General features: G+C 38.2%; 1 protein-coding gene and 1 long non-coding RNA gene across 4 annotated transcripts in view; one reads left to right on the top strand and one right to left on the bottom strand.

The window, feature by feature from the left end:
* Positions 1 to 23,846, top strand: part of LOC6052497 (potassium voltage-gated channel protein Shal) — a 130,563-nt gene that overhangs the window by 24,400 nt on the left and 82,317 nt on the right. For all 3 annotated transcript variants that reach the window (XM_038262915.1, XM_038262913.1, XM_038262916.1), the window contains exon 2: positions 19,357 to 21,536. In XM_038262915.1, coding sequence (XP_038118843.1) covers positions 20,422 to 21,536 — 1,115 coding nt within the window. In that variant the 5' untranslated portion in view covers positions 19,357 to 20,421. The remainder of the gene's footprint in view (positions 1 to 19,356; positions 21,537 to 23,846) is intronic.
* On the bottom strand, positions 125 to 2,183 carry LOC6048856. Its single transcript, XR_005278461.1, has 4 exons — positions 2,053 to 2,183; positions 1,681 to 1,947; positions 732 to 1,452; positions 125 to 671 (listed from the first exon to the last, which is right to left on the bottom strand). It is a non-coding gene; the product is annotated as an uncharacterized LOC6048856 (long non-coding RNA).

Here is a 23,846-nt window from a genome sequence, read left to right as displayed (position 1 = left end):
GCTGTTTCGATAAATATTCCTCCTGGGGGAGAAAATAACTCATCGAAAAACATACAGCACATCTTTTTATTTGTTATAACATAATAAATCAATTTCCTTATAGTTTAATACAAAATTACACAAGCTTTTAGATGTATCTAAGTTGTTTGGTCATCCCTATGACAATAATTAATCACGAGTCTTTTGGCGCCAGTTTCAGATCACGCAGGATTAGTTTGCGCTTGCAGTCGACCAAGTTTCCGGCGATTTTCGTGTCGGAAAGAACCTTGAAGTTTGGCTGCAAAGTTTGCAGATTCGAGCCGGTGATTCCCTTGAGAGCATTAGCTTCGGTGTTGTCGATCAGTCCCCCAAATCGGCCATGGCTTGGACCACCTGAGGACGCTGGGGCTTGCTTCGAGGGACCAGCAAAGTCGCGAACACTCAACTTCTTGTGCTCGTATTTTGGGTGGCCCAATCGTCGTAACCGTGCTGTTAGACAACCGCCTCTGTCCGGTCGGTTCGCGATCCCGCTGAGTGACGTCTTGGACTCGGCGGAAATGAGGAATCTGTCGACGGCAAACGGGCTTCGACGTCATTCAGGCGAGCTTGCTTGACACGAACCACGTCCAGACGTCACGAATAGTGGTCAACGGAGGTGTTTCTCGTTCCATACATTCCGTTATGAATCCCTCCTAAAAAGAAAACCTTTGTCACAACGTTTTGATTCAACCTCTTCAACCCGTTAAACTCACCTCTCAGACAAATCGTGCCACTTCGGTCTAAAAATCCTGTCCACCTCCAACAGCGGAATGTAAAAGCGCTGGGTTTTGCGCGGCTCGAACCGCTCAACGGCTTATCCGTAGCCTTGGTGCCGCTCTTGAGCGTGTAGAGCGTACAGCTGCTTGGCGCGAACCGGAACCGGGCGGACCGAATTGGTACTGAGGTGGCACAGCGACCGGTTCAGCGCGGTTGCGAACTTGGTGCAAAGGGCACTGCGCTTGGCCAGCGGGAAGGTGTGGACGTCGATGTCGCCGAGGATGATTACTTCGATGATGTAGAGAGCGTTCCACACGGGTTTCCCGGTTGTCCTTGACTTGAATCTCCTCGGCGGTTTCTCCGTACAGCACCGTTCGACAGAAAAACACATTTTCGTCACCCTTGCTCACGAACATGGTGCGGATGTTTTTGCCGTTTAGTCAAAGGTCTGCCGCAGGGGAGGACTGCCGTTTGGGATGTTTCCGGTCAAGCGGAACGAAATGAGCAGCGTACGCGGGGCCGGCTTGGTCTTGGCGTTCGCGGACGGAGCTAGTGCCGATTTGTGGTCCAACTCCCAGAAACCCCACTGCTTTTCCTGAACAAACTCGTGGTCGACCGGTTTCGACCGGTAGTCGTGTGGCAAGGCGTCGATAAGCGCTATTAGACTGTCGATCTGGTAGCTGGCCAGTTTGTTGTTGAAGTTTCGAAAGAAGTGATCTGAAAATGACAAAAAATGTATTTGGATGAGTTCCTCCGCCACCAGCTGCAGAATATCGAAATACTGGTTGAACTCGCACATGTACGGACACTTATTGAGGTGCTTCTGGTACACGACGTAACGCTCGGAATGGCTGGCCGGGGAGTCCAGAGATTTTGAGGTCTAAACCTTCACGCACATCCGGGTCAGGATTAAAATTAAGCCCACGCTGAACGGAAGATACTAACCAAAAGAATTGATGACTGCGTTTCCTCCGGACGTATCACGGTCACAGCCAACTTGACCAGCACCAGGAAAACAGCCTCGAAATGACAAAAAAATTACCCGCTACATCCCCCGGGACATGATCGCGGCACGGTCTGAATCCAACGAGCTGCACAACGTAAAACTTCCCGCACCTGCTGCTCCTCGCGAGTCTCGGAGGTCCTGTGGACGCCACACTACCAGCCAGCTTGCTGGGTCCGGCACCGGAAGTTGTTCCGTGGAGAGGAGTTCTGCAGAGGGTACTTTTCGATTAGGGAGAATTATGGGGAACAAAGTTTACCGCAAACAAAACGTTTCTCACATTTTTCACCTTGTTCGCGTCGCACTTCACATACCTTTTGCCCAGTTCTGCCTGCTGGGATCGTAAACCACATTTGTCCACCTACGGGGGCCATTTTGGGGGGCACGCCCGACCGTGCGGCTCACCGGAATCACCGGCGGAAAACTTTGCGGTCCGACTGCGGCCGATGCTCGAAAAAACTGACAACGGCTACTGCGAGAAAACATTAAACGTCAAAATGCTCATGAAGAAGAGTGGGCTATTTTAAAAAGGATGAAGAAGAAATTCTTCGCTAGTCGGCACGTTGCCCGCAAATGTCACGCATACTAAGCCAAAAAAAAACAATCGTTTGAATCGTACTGCTGTAGTGTGCGTGATTTTAGAAATGCTTTGAACATCCGATGCTCAATAATATGAACATCAGATGGGCTAGGCCGGTTGAGCATTCAACGTTCACCCGAATTTCTTTGCGTGTGTTTTTGTCTTCTTCAAACATTATCTTGAATCAATTAGTTAAGTATAATGACTGAACAATTTTATTATTGGTCCTTTTATGAATGATTCATTAATCAAAAGATCCAATAGCTTTCTTTAACAGCCAGTAAAAGTTTAACTAATTCAGTAGTAACAACTCAAAAGGGTGAATCTGCGTTTGTAAACAAGCAATTAATCCCTTTTGCCCAAGTGACAGTTCACGTCAAGTAAGAGGGGGATAGACTGCTTGTTTACAAACGCAGATTCGCCCTATTGAACTGTTACTACGGAATTTCAAACAAACTGATTTTTTCTTCAAAGAAACACAAACATATCTTAATTTTTTTTAAGATTTTGATTTTGTTACGGGAGGTTCAAATCATTTATAAAATTGATACGTGTTCGTTATAAAATTTAAGTGTGGTTTGAATAGTGAGACAAAAAAAATGTTTCAGCTGTTCAAAATTAAGAAGAAACTGCCCCACAACAAACTTTTTTCTTTTTCTGACTGCAACTTATTTCTTCTCAAAATCAAGGAGCATGATAATTGTCCTTTCCGGCAATCTTTTTGCAATAAATTACTCTGCAGGATTTTTGTTTTCAACCTTCAATTGTCACACCAAATACCTCCCCAAATTGGCAAAATGCCTTCACAGTTCAATACGGCGAAAAAAGGGCCGCTCGAAATGGTCCCCCTGCCAAGAAGGATGTTTATAATCCTGCCAAAAGCGCAGGTTTTTTTTTCTTGCTTGCTCAACTGGGTTTCAACACAGTCACACAACAGGTATCTTCTTATCTTAAACGCCACCGTGTTGCGGCTGCAGAATAGCATCCCAAATGGCACCCACCAACAGGTACTAAAAAGAGTCGTACTCTCATCAATTTCAAGCGAGATGCTTTATGGAGCTGAAGAAATTTCTCGACCCATTTTCTTAGGGTGGTGTGCTAATAGGGGGAAAATAGTGAGTAATTTACCTCATTTTGAATTATTTTGTTTCAACGAATCCATTTTCAATATTTTTTTTTAATTCGAAATTTATATTTTTTGTCGTGGACATAACCAATACTTGTCCCTTATAAAAAACCCCAAACAAGCAGCAGTTACACCAGGGGTGACCAAAGTATGGCCCGCGGGCCAAACGTGGCCCGCGTCGTGATATTTTGTGGCCCGCGGACCCATTTTGAATGATCACGTAAAATGGCCCGTTGACCACTTGTAAAGTGATTTTATACTTTTCCAAAATTAAGGATTATTTTAAACTTTAATATGCTAATCTTTTTTTAACTTATGTTAATTAAAAAAACTTATGATTCATCAATATTTTGATCCCCACTTTTGGATACAAATAATTTGTTCAAACAATTTTATAATTAAAACAATTTCACACGTTTCAATGTGCGTGAAACTAGCATATATCGTCAAAACTTTCATCAAACATTTTTGGAAATATTAAAAAAAACGTTCAAGTTTGACTTAGGTTGAATTCTGTAATAGTTGTAAAAATATTAGTTTTCTTCATTAATTTGCAAGTCATAATGAAAAATGTGGAAATCGGAGTATCAAGTTTGTTGCAAATATTTTACAAAGCTTTTGTCGATCAACCCACCCCTCCCCCATTATTAAAAAAATTGGCTCTAAAACCCAGGAGCAAAAATGTATTTTCAAAAAAAATCAATATTTCGAAAAATAAATTAAATTTAAGTGCAGTCAGCTGAAATTAAGTAAATATGTATTCCTTTGCATTTAGAATCATTTGAGCATGTTTGGGTTTATTAAAAATAATTTGAATGTTAGTGAATTTTCAATGAAATAAATAAATATTTTTTTCTCAAAAATGTTTTTTTTGTCGAACCTTATTTTTTGTCGAAAATAATGATTGCAGTTAAACTATACGGAAGCTTAAAATTATTTTTTTCATTGAAATGGTGAAATTCTGGCTCTTAACGATTTTTCATTCGCCTTACTTAACTTATAGATCTATAAAATTACGCCTTTAGATAAATTGTTCAACATGTGATGTCACCATTTTCGAAATATTTTTATTTCACATTGATTTTTTTTTAAATAACAGAAATTAAATCATGTAAATTAAAATTAAGTAATTTAATTTTTTACTAACTATTTGGCCCGCAAGCTCATTTGAGTTTCAAATTTGGCCCGGTCTCCAAAAACTTTGAACACCCCTGAGTTACACCCTCGTCTGCGTCGTCAAATGAGATGGTAAGCTTCTGGCAGCAACCCTATATCAGCATTATATCTGCGCATCAACCATCTCCCCCCAAAGTATGACAATTTTTGACGCCGCGTCTCAGATGAGCTGATTCACACCGCTGCTGCCAGGATTGATGGCGATGTGGTGGCGTGGTCGGCGTCGTCATCCCACCGATGAGATCGTGCTGAATATGGAAAATAATATCGTAAAAATGGGGTTTTACCACGCACCCTGACGAAAGTGGGCTCGTAAAATTGTTTTCCCTTGGGAATAGGTTCTTCTTAAAAGGGAAAAAGCTAGACCTGTTGTACTATGATGCTGAAACTTGCCTTAAAATCAACTCAATAGTCATCGTAAATATGTTTTCGAAATAACACGTTCTATTTAAGCTTGTGTCAAAAGCCTTTTGAATATTCTACCAAATTTTCCTAAAAACCCTAATCTTCACAGCATGTGACGTTCGGCTACCTTTTTACAACGTGGTTTATCCGTGAGTGAGGACGGTCAAAATGGAAATCGATCAGCCGACAACGATTATCCGTCATCGTGTTGATCCTGTCACAATGGTACGCTAATCCGAGTTAGATAGAAAGAGTGGGATTATGACGAGTGAGTGGTATTATGCACTGTTCATTTCCCATAGCTTAAATTAAATAGAATAGTGAAATTTGTAGAATTCTCGTATGCATTGCACTAGATACTAATATTCATGTAATTTTTAAAATATTTGTGCTTTTGATAGATTTTTTTTAATCTCGTGCATACTTTTCAGGCTTAGCATAGGAAACTTGTTCTTTTTGAAAAAATCCTTAGATCTTTATGAAAGCTAAACATAGGGCAAACAGTTTCATGCATTTTTAAATGTTTAAATCAATTTGAATCGAGGCGCCTAAAAAAGTCTCTATACATTTTTTTGGAATGGTCAAATTGGGATTGTGAATACAAACTCCGGTTGTTGGTACTGTTGGACTGTTAGTTGTTAACACAGAGCTCACGCCCACTTTTAAAACAAGCACTCTGTAATGTGTGTAAGCTCGCTGTTAAAGGGATGTCAAACTCAAAATGTCAAGAGTCCAACCATTGGGGTTTCAGTGAATCTAAAGAAAGGATTTTCTGATCGATTTCAAGTCTTCAACAATATTGTAGGTGTAATAAGGACTTTTCAGAAAAAAAAATTACACGGGAATTGTTTTTTCTTGATGTTACATATGTTTTAATTTGTTATCCCTAAAAGTTCAACTTAAATAAAATGTTTTTAGAAACAGTATGAACAGTATGAAAAAAACGTAAGCATCAAATCAATATGAAATCGAAAATAACAAAATATTCTCGAAAAGCTTGAAAAAAAAAATAAATTTTTCTTTATACACTTGTTGATCAGTGTCACCTATTCCGCCTTCATTTTTAATCAGATGATGTCTCCAAAACTGTTTGATCGATTCTCAAAAATAAATAAATGATTTTTGTGATTTTTTTGGCTATTTTCAGTAAAAACAGTTTAATAGCAACCCAAACATTTTGAAATTGCAAAAAATAATTGTTTGAGCATATTTTAATTGTAATGATTAATTAATTACATGAATTTTAGTTTCATTGCAAAAAAAATTTAGTGTATCTTTATTTTTCTAAAAAGTCCTTATGTTAAAAAAGCAATGAATTTAAAATTTTGAATGTAACACATTGGAGCAAAGTATTGATGAGAAAATTTTTATAAAAATAGGCAGCATTCGTAAATCATCTTTTTTTCAAAAAAAAAATCTATTTCTTTAAATCTGAATTTCTTTTTCGTATGCCTAGGCCAGTTTTCGCCAAAATGGTGCCCCACAAGTGAAACCGGACAAGTTCCTGGAGTGGCCGTGGCCCCTCTGAGCCATTGTATGGGCCTGGGCAAAAAAGGTTTGGGTTTTTTTTGAAAAAAAAAAAAATAATTCTAGAAAAAGGCCATTGCAAATATTTTTTCTAGTTTATGTCCCTTGACTCTGGTCAAAGTCGAGGGGGAGGGCAAAAAAAAGTATAAAAATTGAAATTATTTTAATGAAAAAGTGCTTTACAATGCTTTATACACCTGTCCAGTTGTTTTGCCATCATTAGTTTCCAAAATATATAAATATTGACATAAAAAATATTCTTTGCGATTTTTTTTTTGTGCGGAAAATGTTCTATAAATTCGTCTAAGAAACATGGAAGAATACCTCAGGTTGCTGAGATAAAACGGATGAAAGAAAAAAAAAACAGGAAAACTGAAATTTACTAACTAAACGGGACAAACACAGAACACCCAGAGGAGATGGGCGGGAATCGAACTTTAGCCCCTTAGCACACATGATGGATCGGCAGCTATACGTTAGGAACTGGGTGCTGAATAGTGGTTCGCAAAACGGCCTCAATTTTGAACTGTCAAAGTGGAACCAATTCACGGTTCGCCAAAAGTAAAGAGTATTGTTATCGATTATTAACAATTGTTTTTTTTTTTTTTGCAGGAATAAAACATGTGTGGCTTTTAGAACCTGAAGGTGAAAATCTTAGAAAAGTTTAAGGCGAGACCGTCATTTTTTATAATTATGAATGGAAGTTTTTTACGGAGTCGATGCGGTTGTATTCATCTAGAAGCTGTATTCATTGTTTGATTCCATTTGAAAACCTACTGGTTTAGTAAAAATCTGCTCTGTTTGTTGGATCAGCTTCGCTAGAATTAGAGATGTTGTTTTTGCTGGACCAGGAAGAGCTGAAAGATTCCAAAATCAGCCAGAGAATTTATCTTCGTCACCCGTAAAAAATAAAAACCTATTTATCTGATCAAAACTTAAAAATACACACAATTTTCCAGCAAAAAATTTAGCAAAACATTGTAATAGGGCTGAAGCCGAAGTGTAAACAACGTTCCTAATGTAACAATAAACTGACGTGAGCAGGATAGACTCTTTGTTTACACTTCGGCTTCGGTCTTTTTACATTGTTATGCTTGAAAAGTAAAAAACTAGGCAACATGAAACACATACTATTGATTATAAAACTGCACATTTTCCAGTAAGAAAAAAGTCATGCTTGTGCTTGAACAGCCTCCTATTTTTTAGATGTAAACAAAGTGGGATCATTCGAAAATCACGTTACGCATTCACTCTATTCATCACCCAGGTTAGGAATATTTTAAGAAATGCATATGGGTAATTCTCTACCAACTCACTCGAAATCGGAAAAAGTTGCCCCGACCCCTCTTCGATTTGCGTGAAACTTTGTCCTAAGGGGTAACTTTTGTCCATGATCTCGAATCCGAGGTCCGTTTTTTGATATCTCGTGACGGAGGGGCGGTACGACCCCTTCCATTTTTGAACATGCGAAAAAAGAGGTGTTTTTCAATAATTTGCAGCCTGAAACGGTGATGAGATAGAAATTTGGTGTCAAAGGGACTTTTATGTAAAATTCTACGCCCGATTTGATGGCGTACTCAGAATTCCGAAAAAACGTATTTTTCATAAAAAAAAAACACTAAAAAAGTTTTAAAAATTCTCCCATTTTCCGTTACTCGACTGTAAAAAATTTTGGAACATGTCATTTTAAGGGAAATTTAATGTACTTTTCGAATCTTCATTGACCCAGAAGGGTCATTTTTTCATTTAGAACAAAATTTTTCATTTTAAAATTTTGTGTTTTTTCTAACTTTGCAGGGTTATTTTTTAGAGTGTAACAATGTTCTACAAAGTTGTAGAGCAGACAATTATAAAAATTTTGATATATATAGACATAAGGGGTTTGCTTATCTACATCACGAGTTATCGCGATTTTACGAAAAAAAGTTTTAAAAAATTTGGTAGTCATCGATCATGGCCGTTCATGGTCACCCGCGACAGACACGGACGACGAAACAAAGAGAAACGCAAAAAGTAACTTTTTCAAAACTTTTTTTCGTAAAATCGCTTTAACTCGTGATGTTTATAAGCAAACCCTTTATGTCTATATATTAATTTTTTTTGTAATTGTCTGCTCAACAACTTTGTAGCACATTGTTACACTCTAAAAAATAACCCTGCAAAGTTAGAAAAAACACAAAAATTTAAAATGAAAAATTTTGTTCTAAATGAAAAAATGACCCTTCTGGGACAATGTAGATTCGAAAAGTACATTAAATTTCCCATAAAATGACATGTTCCAAAATTTTGTACAGTCGAGTAACGGAAAATGGGAGAATTTTTAAAACTTGTTTAGTGTTTTTTTTTGATGAAAAATATGTTTTTCCGGAATTCTGAGTACGCCATCAAATCGGTCGTCTAATTTTACATAAAAGTCCCTTTGACACCAAATTTCTATCTCGTCACCGTTTCAGACTGCAAATTATTAAAAAACACCTCTTTTTTCGTATGCTAAAAAATGGAAGGGGTCGTACCGCCCCTCCGTCACGAGATATCAAAAAACGGACCTCGGATTCGTGATCAGGGACAAAAGTTACCCCTAAGGACAAAGTTTCACGCAAATCGAAGAGGGGTCGGGGCAACTGCTGTGTGAGTTGGCGGAGAATTACCCATATTTTTTTTTTTGATTAAAATCAAAATTGATAGGAATTATCTAAAAAATGGTTCACTTTTGATTTTACATTAAAACCAAAGTAAAAAAAAATTAGGCGAATCAAAAGAATAAAAAAAAATGCTTGAAATCGTTCAATTTCTTTAATAATTGATCTACTGTACAGTGAAATAACATTACAAAAATGGTTTAGCATGAATAGAAAATATTACTTGATTTCAATGTAATCTCGAATAAATCTTGTTTCTGCCAATTTAAAGAACCAAAATTTTCCACAAATTGAACATTTCCCCAAAGATGAGTTTTTTGCTCCATCCAATTTGCATTAATTAATATTCAAACAATTGCTCATTCCGCTTGAACCGATAGAATACCAATCGAACGTCTTGCAAAGGAACTCATTCTTACCTCTGAAGCGATGACGGGATGGGGTTCAAACGTGCTAATCAAACATAACCTCCAAATTCGGAACCAGTCGGGATCCCTTTGCCGGCAAGGAGAAACCCCACCCCAAAAGCTTGCTTGCTTGCTGTTCTCCGACGGTTGTTGACGGTGGCGTCTTCATTCCTTTCGTGCGCACATATGTACATATGAATGGGAGCGTTTTTGCTAGCGAATAAATTATCATCAGATCAAAATTCGAAATCGAAGAAAGGAACGAGTTTGACCTTCCACATTTGAAACCCTCCGTTGGACTGCAAAATTGTTTCAATCAACGTGGAGCGACTTCTGAGGGAAGAAGATGAGCCCGAGAGCTTGAGCAAGCTCTTCGGAATTGGTACGATAAAATTTATGGCAGCTCGAGGGGTTGTGCTCTGGATTTGACTTGTATTATTATAGCGAATGCAATTAAATTTTGCTGATGGCCAGGGAGCTTGATTGGAGCAGAGCAGTAAAAAGTGATGACTTTGGAAGCTATTGCAAGGATAAAACGAGTTTTGTGGAAATGAGAAATTGATATTGAGCTTGTTTAATTAAAATTTTCCTCCACAGTGAACGAGACTTCAATACGTAATAATTATGCCGGAAGACTTTTAAGAATGATGATTGGTTCTTTTTCAAGCTGCTTCTTGAAACGATAACATCCATGATTATAAAATCTAAAATTCAAATAACATTCCCCTTGTCCAGCTTCTTCCAACAATCCACAACGGTTGACCTTGTTACTGGAAAATTCCATTCCAGAGTGGAAATCCCAGGATAACCACACACACCAAAGAAAAACACAGCATTTTAAAACATCAACCCCAAAGTTCACCAGAAGCCGTCTCCAATCCTTCAGCAAAAGCTCACTCGAAGCTCAAAGCTGCGTCTGATGTACCCCACCGAGAAGAGCACTAAAGTAGCACAATAGTCAAGGCTAAAAACCCAAAAATAGCATGTCTAACGGCAAATCGTGTAACAGGCCAGGTTTTGATGGATCTAGGCTAAATCGACCCTGCTGAGTCCGAATATCGCGGTCACGAAGCCCGATTCCTTAAGGGAAGCGAGATATTCAAGATGGCGACCAATATGGCGGCTATATACAGAAGTTAACAATATCACAGTATAAAGGTTGTTGACGTGTCGATTTAAATAATTTTGGGCCGCTGAACCCGAATATGACCATGAAAATCGGTCACGGCGACCCAGTAGCGTGTAATCCAAGATGGCGTCCAATATGGCGAAGAGAGAATCTTCAAGTATTTTTAAACAAGATGTAACAGGCTTGTGACCGATAAAATTTAACTAATTTGAGGTCGCTGAACCCGAATATGACCATGAAAATCGGTCACGGCAACCCAGTAGCGTGTAATCCAAGATGGCGTCCAATATGGCGAATAATGAATCTTCAAGTATTTTTAAACAAGATGTAACAGGCTTGTGACCGATCGAATTTAATTAATTTGGGGTCGCTGAACCCGAATATGACCATGAAAATCGGTCACGGTGACCCAGCAACGTGTAATCCAAGATGGCGTCCAATATGGCGAAGAGAGAATCTTCAAGTATTTTTAAACAACATGTAACAGGCTTGTGACCGATCAAATTTAACTAATTTGGGGTCACTGAACTCGAATATGACCATGGAAATCGGTCACGGCGATCCAGCAGCGTGTAATCCAAGATGGCGTCCAATATGGCGAAGAGAGAATCTTCAAGTTGTCGACGCCATCTTGGATTACACGCTCCTGGGTCGCCATGACAAGCCTGTTACATGTTGTTTAAAAATACTTGAAGATTCTCTCTTCGCCATATTGGACGCCATCTTGGATTACACGCTGCTGGGTCACCGGGACCGATTTTCATGGTCATATTTGGGTTCAGCGACCCCAAATTAATTAAATTCGATCGGTCACAAGCCTGTTACATCTTGTTTAAAAATACTTGAAGATTCACTATTCGCCATATTGGACGCCATCTTGGATTACACGCTACTGGGTCACCGTGACCGATTTTCATAGTCATATTCGGGTTCAGCGACCCCAAATTAGTTAAATTTGATCGGTCACAAGCCTGTTACATCTTGTTTAAAAATACTTGAAGATTCACTATTTGCCATACTGGACGCCATCTTGGATTTCACACTGCTGGATTGCCGTGACTGATTTTCATGGTCATATTCGAGTTCAGCGACTCCAAATTAGTTAAATTTGATCGGTCACAAGCCTGTTACATGTTGTTTAAAAATACTTGAAGATTCACTATTCGCCATATTGGACGCCATCTTGGATTACACGCTACTGGATCACCGTGACCGATTTTCATGGTCATATTCGGGTTCAGCGACCCCAAATTAGTTAAATTTGATCGGTCACAAGCCTGTTACATCTTGTTTAAAAATATTTGAAGATTCACTATTTGCCATATTGGACGCCATCTTGGATTACACGCTGCTGGATTGCCGTGACCGATTTTCATGGTCATATTCGAGTTCAGCGACCTCAAATTAGTTAAATTTGATCGGTCACAAGCCTGTTACATGTTGTTTAAAATACTTGAAGATTCACTATTCGTCATATTGGACGCCATCTTGGATTACACGCTCCTGGATCACCGTGACCGATTTTCATGGTCATATTCGGGTTCAGCGACCCCAAATTAGTTAAATTTGATCGGTCACAAGCCTGTTACATCTTGTTTAAAAATACTTGAAGATTCACTATTCGCCATATTGGACGCCATCTTGGATTACACGTTGCTGGGTCACCGTGACCGATTTTCATGGTCATATTCGGGTTCAGCGACCCCAAATTAATTAAATTCGATCGGTCACAAGCCTGTTACATCTTGTTTAAAAATACTTGAAGATTCTCTCTTCGCCATATTGGACGCCATCTTGGATTACACGCTCCTGGATCACCGTGACCGATTTTCATGGTCATATTCGGGTTCAGCGACCCCAAATTAGTTAAATTTGATCGGTCACAAGCCTGTTACATCTTGTTTAAAAATACTTGAAGATTCACTATTTGCCATATTGGACGCCATCTTGGATTACACGCTGCTGGATTGCCGTGACCGATTTTCATGGTCATATTCGAGTTCAGCGACTCCAAATTAGTTAAATTTGATCGGTCACAAGCCTGTTACATGTTGTTTAAAAATACTTGAAGATTCACTATTCGCCATATTGGACGCCATCTTGGATTACACGCTGCTGGATTGCCGTGACCGATTTTCATGGTCATATTCGAGTTCAGCGACCTCAAATTAGTTAAATTTGATCGGTCACAAGCCTGTTACATGTTGTTTAAAAATACTTGAAGATTCACTATTCGCCATATTGGACGCCATCTTGGATTACACGCTACTGGGTCACCGTGACCGATTTTCATGGTCATATTCGAGTTCAGCGGCCCAAAATTAGTTAAAATCGACACGTCAACAACCTTTATACTGTGATATTGTTAACTTCTGTATATAGCCGCCATATTGGTCGCCATCTTGAATATCTCGCTTCCCTTAAGGAATCAGGCTTCGTGACCGCGATTTTCGGACTCAGCGGGGTCGATTTAGTCTAGATCCATCAAAACCTGGCCTGTTACATGATTTGCCGTTAGACACACGAAAATGAGCCCTTTTTCGATTTCGTGCCTTGACTACAAGAGCAGCACTCTTTTCAGAAGCATGGGGGTGGAGGGACGTTCATCAAACCACCCAGTTGACCTTACTGGGATGCAAATTTATTGTACCGGGAGATGAGTTTTCAATGTTATATCCACTTATTTTACATTTTTATTAGCATTCAGACAGGATCAGCAGAAACGGACTGCCTGCCAGCAGTGGAATGCTTGCGCGTTACTTTTTCTTCTGTGTGGTTGGCAGCGTGGAAACTTTCCACCGTGAGCTTTTTTGTTCCTTTAAGCTCTATCACGTTAAAACTTTAGCATAAGCTGGCGGAAGAAATTTCATTATTACACAAGTGCTGGGAAACTAGTGAAATTCTTCGTTTTTGTTAGCACTATCTCTGGATGGAGCTGAGCATTTTTTTGAATTTTTATAATTGTTCAAAGAGTACGAGAAAGAGGTGGCGAACCACGACGCTGGAGGGAGAGGTGGCAAACCACGACGCTGGAATATGATTTAATTAAAGATATAAATGGAAAGGTTCCATTCTAGTTTGCACATGGTAGTTTTTTTTATTTTTAAAACGAAAATCTTAATTTTCTTCTTCCAATCTCATCCCGTAATGACCACTTCTGGTGTAACACAGATAGCAAAGAGAACGAACCGCCATCCATTAACGTCTTCATTGCAATCAATTTCAACAATTTCACTCTTCCTCATCAGGTCCCAAGTCAGTCCGCTGCCTTGAACGTCCACTTTACTCCACTTATCTACTCAAGCACTTCACTTGCCTTGGCAAAAGATTCGCCCTCTAAGCCACTGGCATCAACATCAACAGTTACTACACAACTCAGAGCATCAGCATTCTTAAGTTATGGCCAGCCAGCCAGCCAGCAGTCCAGTCCAGCAGAGCTGTGCAGTGATAAAAGATCCAAAATATTTCAACAATTTTCACACAATAATGAACAAACACATAACAAGCGATATTAATGGCATTTTCTGTGCTGTGCTTTTGCTTTTCTTATCGCGGAAAGGTAGAACAATTCGACGCTGTCGTGTTATTTTGTCGAACATCGCTTTTTAATTTTCCGAGGAAAACGCGTTTTAATGTTCGACCTTTAATAATGCTAACAGTAACAAACAGTTTGGTTTTTTTTTGGTTGTCGGAGTCCCGAGATATGATTGAAAATGTTTCCGGTAGGTAGTCTAGCTTGTACGTGCGTCAAACGCGTTCTGACCTGAAATCCCTTTGGCCAATTGTCGCACTTACATCAATTTTCAGGCTGTGTCAAGATAGCACGACAAGATTGAAATTTGTTTCATATGAAGAGCGACAACAATGCACGGTGTTTTTTCGATTGCATTGTAGCTTTAAAGAATGAGCGACATTCAAAGAGCAAAAGATCGAAAGTAATAAGTCGAATTGACAAAAAGTTGAAAAGATAAAGTATGAAAGTGTACGAAAGATTTGATCTTCTTTGGGTAATATATGTATGAGTTTTTCTTTTTTTCTGCCTAGTTGTTTGCTGAAAAAGTCTTTAATCAGAAATTGGTTCTTTTTCATTGTTTCAATCAAATCTGACCGATTTTTAGCACTTGTTTACCAAGCAGTAATTTTTTCAAGTTGAACTTTGGATGGTTCTGATAATTTTCCATGGTTTCCCACTATTTGAACTACACAAAAAACATATTTCCACACCAAAGTACCTATTCTAAACATGTATGTGAGCAGATGCTGTAAAATGTATAAACGCTGGGAATTTTTAATTTTTCCAACTGTTTTAAATAATAGCTCAAATTAATGGAAGGAATGCAGATATTTAATCAATCTAAACGGTATTTTATAGTAAAATGACTCTTTTATAAGCCCTCTTATTGACAGAAGCAGATTCTGTAGGTATAAAATTATACAGGACATTTGAAAAGGGGGTATATGGAAGCGTTGTCCCGTCACGAAAAATGACAATAGTTTAATTTGCAATAGTTCGTGAAATCGGTTTTGCATCATATTTTGGGTTCTCTTCGTACTCAAAAAACCCTTTAAAATGCTTATTAGAAATCGAAAATTGCCCAAAAGGATCCAGAGTTACGGCTGACGCAAGTTTGCGTTGTCCCGTCACGCCAGTCTTTTGATCAAGGAACGAATTCAAAAAAAGATGCTCATTTCTCGTGTCTAGAAGCAAATCGTGTAACAGGCCAGTTTTTGATCGATCTAGACTAAATCGACCCTCCAGAATCCAAATTTGCCTGTTGATTTTCCTGTGTCTCAAAGGGTAGCGAGATATTCAAGATGGCGTCTAATATGGCGGCAGAATGGAAAAAAACACCATAAAAGGATTTTTATGTTCAATCAACTAGTCAAATTTAACTAATCTGGGGTCGCTGAACTCGAATATGAGCCATATAATACTCCAAAGTACTCAGAGAATGTGCAATCCAAGATGGCGAACCTAGAATATTGGAAATTTTTATACAGAAATGTAACAGGCAGTCAACAGGTCAAATTTAATTAATTTGGGGATGCTGAACTCGAATATAATCCTTAGAATATTCTAAAGTCCTTAGAACAGTCTGTGCGGCATAATGCGAAATACGGTGACAACTAAATAAATAAGTACTCAGGGAATGCAATTCAATTTTCTAGCTTCGCCATCTTGGATTGCACATTCCCTGAGTACTTTGGAGTATTATATGGCTCATATTCGAGTTCAGCGACTCCAAGTTAGTTAAATTTGACTCGTTGATTTCCTGTTACAACCCTGAACAAAAAAAAATCAAATTTTCTAGCTTCACCATATTGGCCGCCATCTTGGATTGCACATTCCCTGAGTACTTTAGAGTATTCTATGGCACATATTCAAGTTCAGCGACCCCAAATTAGTTGAATTTGACCCATTGATTGCCTGTTACACATCTGAAAAAAAATCAAATTTTCTAGCTTCGCCATATTGGCCGCCATCTTGGATTGCACATCCCTGAGTATTTTGGAATATTCTAGAGCTCATATTCGAGTTCAGCAACCCTTTGTTAAATTAGACCTGTTCATTGCCGGTTATATTTCTTTATAAAATATCGAATATTCTAGCACCACCATATTGGCCGCCATTTTGGATTGCACATTCCCTGAATACTTTGGAGTATTCTAGGAGTCATATTCGAGCTCAGCGACCCCAAATTAGTTAAAGTTGACTAGTCAGTAGAGATTTTCACAATTGCTTCATTTCGTGACGGGACAACGCGAGCAAAACCCTCTTTTGCAAAATATCTACGTTGTCCCGTCACGAAAAGAAGTACCTGTAAAATCAACAAAATTTGACGAAATTGGGTTATCCAGTTAGCAAAATCTTCAATTTTCATTTTAGAAACAACTGTAAAAAAGGGTTTTTCCAAAAACTTACTAGGAGAGCAGAGTTCTTCACTTTTGTGTATGAAAATCAAAATGATCCAATTGTTCGATGTTGTCCCGTCACGCTACATTTGTAACTCTCTTGACTCAAACTTTGTATTTTTAAATGTTTGCTGGAGTGAATCTTATTGAAAATTTAATGTACTTCCCAAATTTGTATAAATATTAGTACCTTTTCTCACAGATTTTGAAGTTATCAGCAAAAAACTGAAAACATATGCGTACACACGTTGTCCCGTCACGAAAGAATCGGTCATCTATTTATTTTTGGTGATTTTTTTTTTCACACATTGAAACATAAGCAGTTTTTTTATATTTCTTTTAATGTAAACAAACAATTGCATTACTTTTATCTTTTTTTCCTCTTTATTTTGTTTTTTTTTTCTTTTTTTCTTCTCTTCTTGTTTTCTTTTTTTTCTTTTTCTTCTTCTTTTTTTTATTTATTTTTCTTTTTTTCCTTTTTTCTTTTTTTCGCTTTTTTTTCTTTTTTTTCCTTTTTTTACCCTTTTTCTTTTCTTTTTCTTTTCTTTTTTTCTTTATTCTTTTTTAAGATTTTTTCTCTTTTATTCTTTTATTTTCCTTTTTTCTTTTTTCTTATCTTTTCTGTTTTTCTTCTTTTTTTCTCTTTTTCTTTTTTCTGTTTTTGTTTTTTTTTCTTTGGTATTTTTTAATCCAACTGAATTTTTTTTGGTGCTTTTGGTATGCCCAAAGAAGCCATTTTGCATCATTAGTTTGTCCATATAATTTTCCTTACAAATTTGGAAGCTGTCAATACAAAAATGATGTATGAAAATTAAAAATCTGTATCTTTTGAAGGAATTTTTTGATCGATTTGGTGTCTTCGGCAAAGAAGTAGGTATGGATATGGACTACATTGAAAAAAATGATATACGGTAAAAAAATTTTGGTGATATTATATTTTACTTTTTGTCACTTAACATGATTTACAATAAAAACACTATTTTTATTTTTTTTTAATTTTTTCTAATTTGTTTTAGGGAATAAAAATACCAACTTTTCAGAAATTTCCAGATTGTGCAAAAAATCTTTGATCGAGTTAAGAACTTTTGAATCAATACTGATTAAAAAAAACGAAGTACTGGTCGCCAAAATTTTTCAACTTCATTTTTCGATGAAAAAACAAATTTGCAATCAAAAAGTACTAGGGAGCAGTGTTGAATGGTAGCTAGGAATGCAAGCTTTTGTTTGACAATTTGATCTTTTAAGTTACCTGGAGCTTGAGAATAAGAAAAATAGCTTAAACTGTCAAAATGTTTATCCGCCCTTTTCTCGTGTCTCCAGATTTGTAATCCAATGGACTACCCGCCGTTTAGCAGTTTTTGTCAGTTCGCTCCACATTGTTTACATTGTAGAAAAAAGCAAAAACTATTCAACGGCGGATGTTCCATTGGATTCATCGTAATCAGAAAAAATGAATTAAAAAAATAAATGAATAAATAAAAAAGCTGGAGTGACATTGATTGGTAGAAGAATGGTTTACAAATCGAAAAATATGAATTAAATACAACAGGAATTTATATGGAAACATACTGAGAAGTTTTCTACATAATTTGAAAAGATTTAAGAGGCAGTATTTGTAAATATTGCTCGGTTTGTTCTAGAGGTCGTATCGAGGTGCTCCTATTTGGATGAAACTTTCAGCGTTCGTTTGTCTATACATGAGATGAACTCATGCCAAATATGAGCCCTCTACGACAAAGGGAAGTGGGTAAAACGGGCATTGAAGTTTGAGGTCCAAAAAACATAAAAAAATCTTAAAATTGCTCGCATTTCAGTAAAACTTCATCATTTCCAACTCTCTTAGATGCATTCGACAGGTCTTTTGAAGCACTTCAAAATGAGCCATAGACAACTAGGATTGGTTTGACTTTTTCTCATAGCTTTTGCAAATTACTGTTAAAAATGGATTTTTTTAAAACCTAAATATCTTTTTGCAACAGCCTCCAAAACCCATACTCCCATAGGTCAAAAGTTAGGTTATTTCATGGACTATAAGCCTACGGTAATAATTTTTTGGCCAACCGCAGTTTTTCTCATAGTTTTTCGATTTTTCTATAACAAACTTTTTACAACGTTAGTTTTTGCCCTGTAGACTCCCATAGCGGCACTTATTGGTCTCAATTTTGTCATATTCGGAATCCTCGGAAAATTTCACGTTAGTTAGAAGTTATTATTTTTTAAATCAAAATTAAAACTCCAATACTTCAAGGATTTCCAGTAAAACAAGTTTCTATTTTTTAATAATTGCATAATTGCTTTTGGTTACAACAAAAAATGTAATTTTTTAAAATCAATGTTTAAAAAACATTCATCAATTTTAGAACTTTTTATTTTGATGTTTTGTTTTTTTTTTGTTCTGGCCATTTTATGCCAATTAAGTATTCTTATGGACTCAACTTAGAGGGAACGTTTGCAAAAAAGCAAAATTTATGTTTACCATCTCTAGATGAACGCTCTCTTCATTTGATCCAAACAGGTAAAACTCAAGTTCAAAAATGAAGTCAGTAGACATGGAATGACCCTAACATGATTAAATGTTTGTTAAAAAATATAAATTTAAACAAAAATATTAATGATTTTCTAGATAACTGCGGTTTTATAAATTTATAAAATGAACGACCTTATTCATCTATAGATGGATTAATTGTGTTTTTTTTTCTTCTATCATTTCTTGCAGCTTGCTGAGCCAGCGACCGTGAAACCATTCGTGTGGCATGAGCTGAGGCCACTGCACCAGGACTTCCATCTCCCCGAGAGAGCGAGAAAGCTCCCTCCAGTAAGCTTTCGCCGCAACGCAACCGGCATCGTTAGAGCTTATGACGGCTTAAACCGGATATTATTTTTTTCGCCTTCTGTTCAAAACTCCGGCAAAAGAAGAACATTCCTCCTCCCTCCCCCACCCCTTAGTATGAGGGCTCGCCGGGGAAAAGCCTTTCGGTAACAAGGATTTTTTTTCTCCTCTACTCCGGGGCGAGTTTGGGGCAGGAAGCGGGCCCAAAATGGGAGTGATTAATCATCGTCGTCACTGTTGGTCCTAGTGCCACTTAGTTAGTGTGTTTGTGAAGAGTGGAGGGAAGGTGCGCGAGGAAGTGTTTCTGCAACATTAACGTCAAGAAGCTTGCTTTTTTGTCAGCCACCACAAATGATGTTCAATATCATCGCAATGTTCGTCATCAGTGCTTGAAGATTTGTTACTTTATTTTTCTTTTTTTTTGTATTCGAGGGAAGCAAGACAACACAGACAGTGATTAGTGGGTTGCCACGGCAAACATCCTTCTCGAGGGCAGCAGCGGAAGGTTCGGATTAGCTCCCTTCCGCGAATTTCGGGTCGGATCCGGATTTGCATAGGTCACAGGAAGGAAGCAGAAGAAGGAAAAAATGTGAACTGAGCATAAAAATCTCAAGAATTTGCGCACAGCTTCTCATTATTTTTGCTTAGTACATGCTCTGAGATCGAGGGTGTGGGAGAATCATTATCATCAGTGCGGGACGGCTAGGCACCAGTGAAAAGGCTGAGATTTGCCGTTGGCATTTTTGCGAGGCCCACAGAACACAATAATTAAGGCAGCAATTGGGTTGAAGCGACGCGTGCAGGGATCCCGAATGTCGCGTAATTGAATTCTTGCTCGGAAGCTGCAAGAAGGGGGCTCGCTGAAGGGGGTCACGCTGATTGGCTGGACCAGCTGGAGCGGCGGCGTCCGATTCACACTTGGGGGACCATTGAAAAATTCCACCGAATAGTATGGCTTCGGTCGCCGCTTGGTTGCCATTTGCACGGGCGGCGGCCATCGGATGGGTTCCCATAGCGTCCCACCCGCTGCCAGCGCCACCGGTATTCAAGGACCGGCTTCGCTCCGAAGACGAGAAACTCATCATCAACGTGTCCGGCCGACGCTTCGAGACCTGGCGAACGACCGTCGAGAAGTACCCGGACACGCTGCTCGGCTCGAACGAGCGGGACTTTTTCTACGACGAGTTCACCAAGGAGTACTTCTTCGACCGCGATCCGGACATCTTCCGGCACATACTGAACTACTACCGCACCGGCAAGCTCCACTACCCGCGGCACGAGTGTCTCTTGAGCTACGATGAGGAGCTGGCCTTCTTCGGGATCATGCCGGACGTGATCGGCGACTGCTGCTACGAGGACTACCGGGACCGAAAGCGGGAGAACGCCGAACGACTGATGGACGACAAACTGTCCGAAAACAGTGATAACAATCTGATACAGCTGACCAACATCCGCGAGCGGATGTGGCGAGCGTTCGAAAATCCGCACACTTCCACTGCCGCCCTCGTGTTCTACTACGTCACGGGCTTCTTCATTGCTGTTTCTGTGATGGCCAACGTCGTCGAAACGGTCCCGTGCGGGGCCCGGCCCGGTCGTGCCGGCACCCTGTCCTGCGGCGAACGCTACAAGATCGTCTTCTTCTGTCTCGACACAGCCTGCGTGATGATCTTCACTGCCGAGTACCTGCTCCGACTGTTCGCGGCCCCGTGTCGGTGCAAGTTCGTCCGCTCCGTCATGTCGGTCATCGACGTCGTCGCCATCATGCCGTACTACATCGGCCTGGGCATCACCGACAACGACGACGTGTCCGGCGCGTTCGTAACCCTTCGCGTGTTTCGCGTCTTTCGAATCTTCAAATTTTCCCGCCACTCCCAGGGGCTGCGGATTCTCGGCTATACGCTCAAGTCGTGCGCCTCGGAGCTGGGCTTCCTGGTGTTCTCGCTCGCGATGGCCATCATCATCTTCGCCACCGTGATGTTTTATGCCGAAAAGAACGTGGAAGGAACGAACTTCACCTCGATTCCGGCTGCGTTCTGGTACACAATCGTCACGATGACTACGTTAGGGTGAGTACTTTTTATTTATTTTTTGTACATTCGGGATCAACTTGAAATGCCAACGATTGTTTTTTACCGAGTCATGTAGCCCTGTGGCAATGCTTCTGCCTCTAAAACGGTAGCCAGAAAGTTGAATCCCCAACCAGGACAAACACAAAACACAACTGATGGCCGTTTCCTTCCGTTACGATATATCGAAAAACGAACCTAGGATTTATGATCAGGGTTCATTGACTCCTAAGGCCTCAACATCGCCTTAGGATGAGGAAATTTAATTTAAGTTTTAAAAAATCTCATAGATGTGGCGTGTATTTTGGTTTCAGTGTATTTTTTCAGAAAGCCCGTCGAATTTCCTACAAGTTTGTCTTTGACCAGTTTTTGATATGATGCAACGGCTTCGAGATACAGTAATTTTTAAATTGCAAAATACTAAAATATTTAAATAACTTACGCTTTTCTCAAATGTTATCCTCGAGTACTATTGGCTCCATATACACAAAAATGACTTATATAGGCCTAGGATAACATGTCTACAAAGTTTCATTGAAATCGGAGAGGGTCGGGTACAAAAGTACCAGAAAAAATCCTGATTTGAGCTGGAATTGCTCATATGACCATAGAATTGCTAAATAAACATTCTGGAGTGGGTATAACACCGTGCAAAGTGCACTTGCGACAAGTTAGTCCGACAGCGACGAAATGTGTCTTAAAGGAAATTATCTAAGCTTTCCAATGCTTTTAAAAGCAAAATGTTTCATCGAGATTTTTCTGAGATATATTTTTTTTTTTTGTTTTCTATTCCTTAGTTATTTATTGAAATCTATTTAATAACAGTTCAGGAAACTTTTGAAATGATATATTTTATGTGTCATTTACTCATCAAAATGTGCAAAATATAACAAAAAATAACATTGTAAAAATTAATTTTAAATCACTTATCACTGGAAAATTAATTTTTTCCATGACATTCCAAAAAAAATGTTAAGGAACATTATTCAACCAGGAAATAAAAGAATACGCAATATAGTTTTTTTTGTCAATCTTTGTTAAAAATATGGAAATATCGATGAACAATATTTTTTGCAATGTAAGAAAAATTAGAAAATATTTGAATATGTTGATTATAACTACGATAATTGTTGAAATAAAATTTAGAAATATTTTTCAATGTATTACAGTTTTCTGGAATTATCAGTCAATGTAAAAAACTCTTTTAAATGAAGTTTTTCTAAAACTTTATCAAAAAAAAACAAATAAAATTTTCCAATTCCTGAAAAAACAAATCAAATGCTATTACATTGATGAATATGACGTTTAGGATGTGCTACGTTTTGAAAATGTTTATGCAAATTTAATATCTAAAATTTCAATAAAATTAAAATAGCTTAAAAATTAATTACAAGAGAGCAATCCTTCAAAATTATTCAAGTACAAATTTTTTCAAATAAATTATTTGTGTCAGCAGGCTTCATTTTGTATCTTGAACTATTGCTAACTTTTTTAAACATTTACTGATAATAATGATGCTTAAAGAATACATTTTACGTGTATTTTGAGTAGTTTTTAAAGTACCGCGAAATTGCCGTGAAATTCATTTTTTCTGTAACTGGCATGCCGCGAAATTTTGATTTTTTTTTCTTGTCGTGAAAAATTACTAGCCCTAGATATTTTTAAACACAACAATATTTGATAATCTATTAATTTCTGGCTAGTTCCTTCCTTGACTTGATACAAAGTTTATCTAACAAGTTGTCGTACCCAATTAAACAACAAATTATAAATTAATTATTGTTAATCTGCAGAGATTCCTCAGCATTTGGCTGTTTATCGTACATCTAAACGATAATTGTACATTGTCTTGTGTCTAAATTCATTACCATTACGATTTTTTGTATTTTTTTTTTAATTTATTTAATTATCTTCACTATTGAAAGTGATAAAAATCAGTCAGGCCGTTGCAAATATTTTATGAAGTTTATGTCCCTGATTATGACCACAGTCGAGGGAGGGTGGTTCAACATTTGAATGAAAAAATCGTTTTAAATTGCATTAGGGTAGGGTAGTCATCAATGAGACACTTTTGGTTTTCAACTTTCAACGATTTTTCTAATTTTTTCATCAGCATGTTTTAATGAGCTTTTAGTTGCATTATCATTCTTTTAATGTGTTCTAACATTGACAAAAATATGAGATCGATCCGACATCTACAGCCAGAGTTATTCAACTGTCTCATTGTAGACGCACTTGGCAGGAACAATGAGACAGGTGGGGAACAATGAGACACTCTACGAAAATCAACATTTTTCTAGCAAAACATCA

Source organism: Culex quinquefasciatus, chromosome 3, assembly GCF_015732765.1.
Source record: "Culex quinquefasciatus strain JHB chromosome 3, VPISU_Cqui_1.0_pri_paternal, whole genome shotgun sequence".
Classification (NCBI taxonomy): Eukaryota; Metazoa; Arthropoda; class Insecta; order Diptera; family Culicidae; genus Culex; species Culex quinquefasciatus.
Note: the sequence above shows the minus strand (reverse complement) of the source record. Positions and strands in the feature narration are given on the sequence as shown.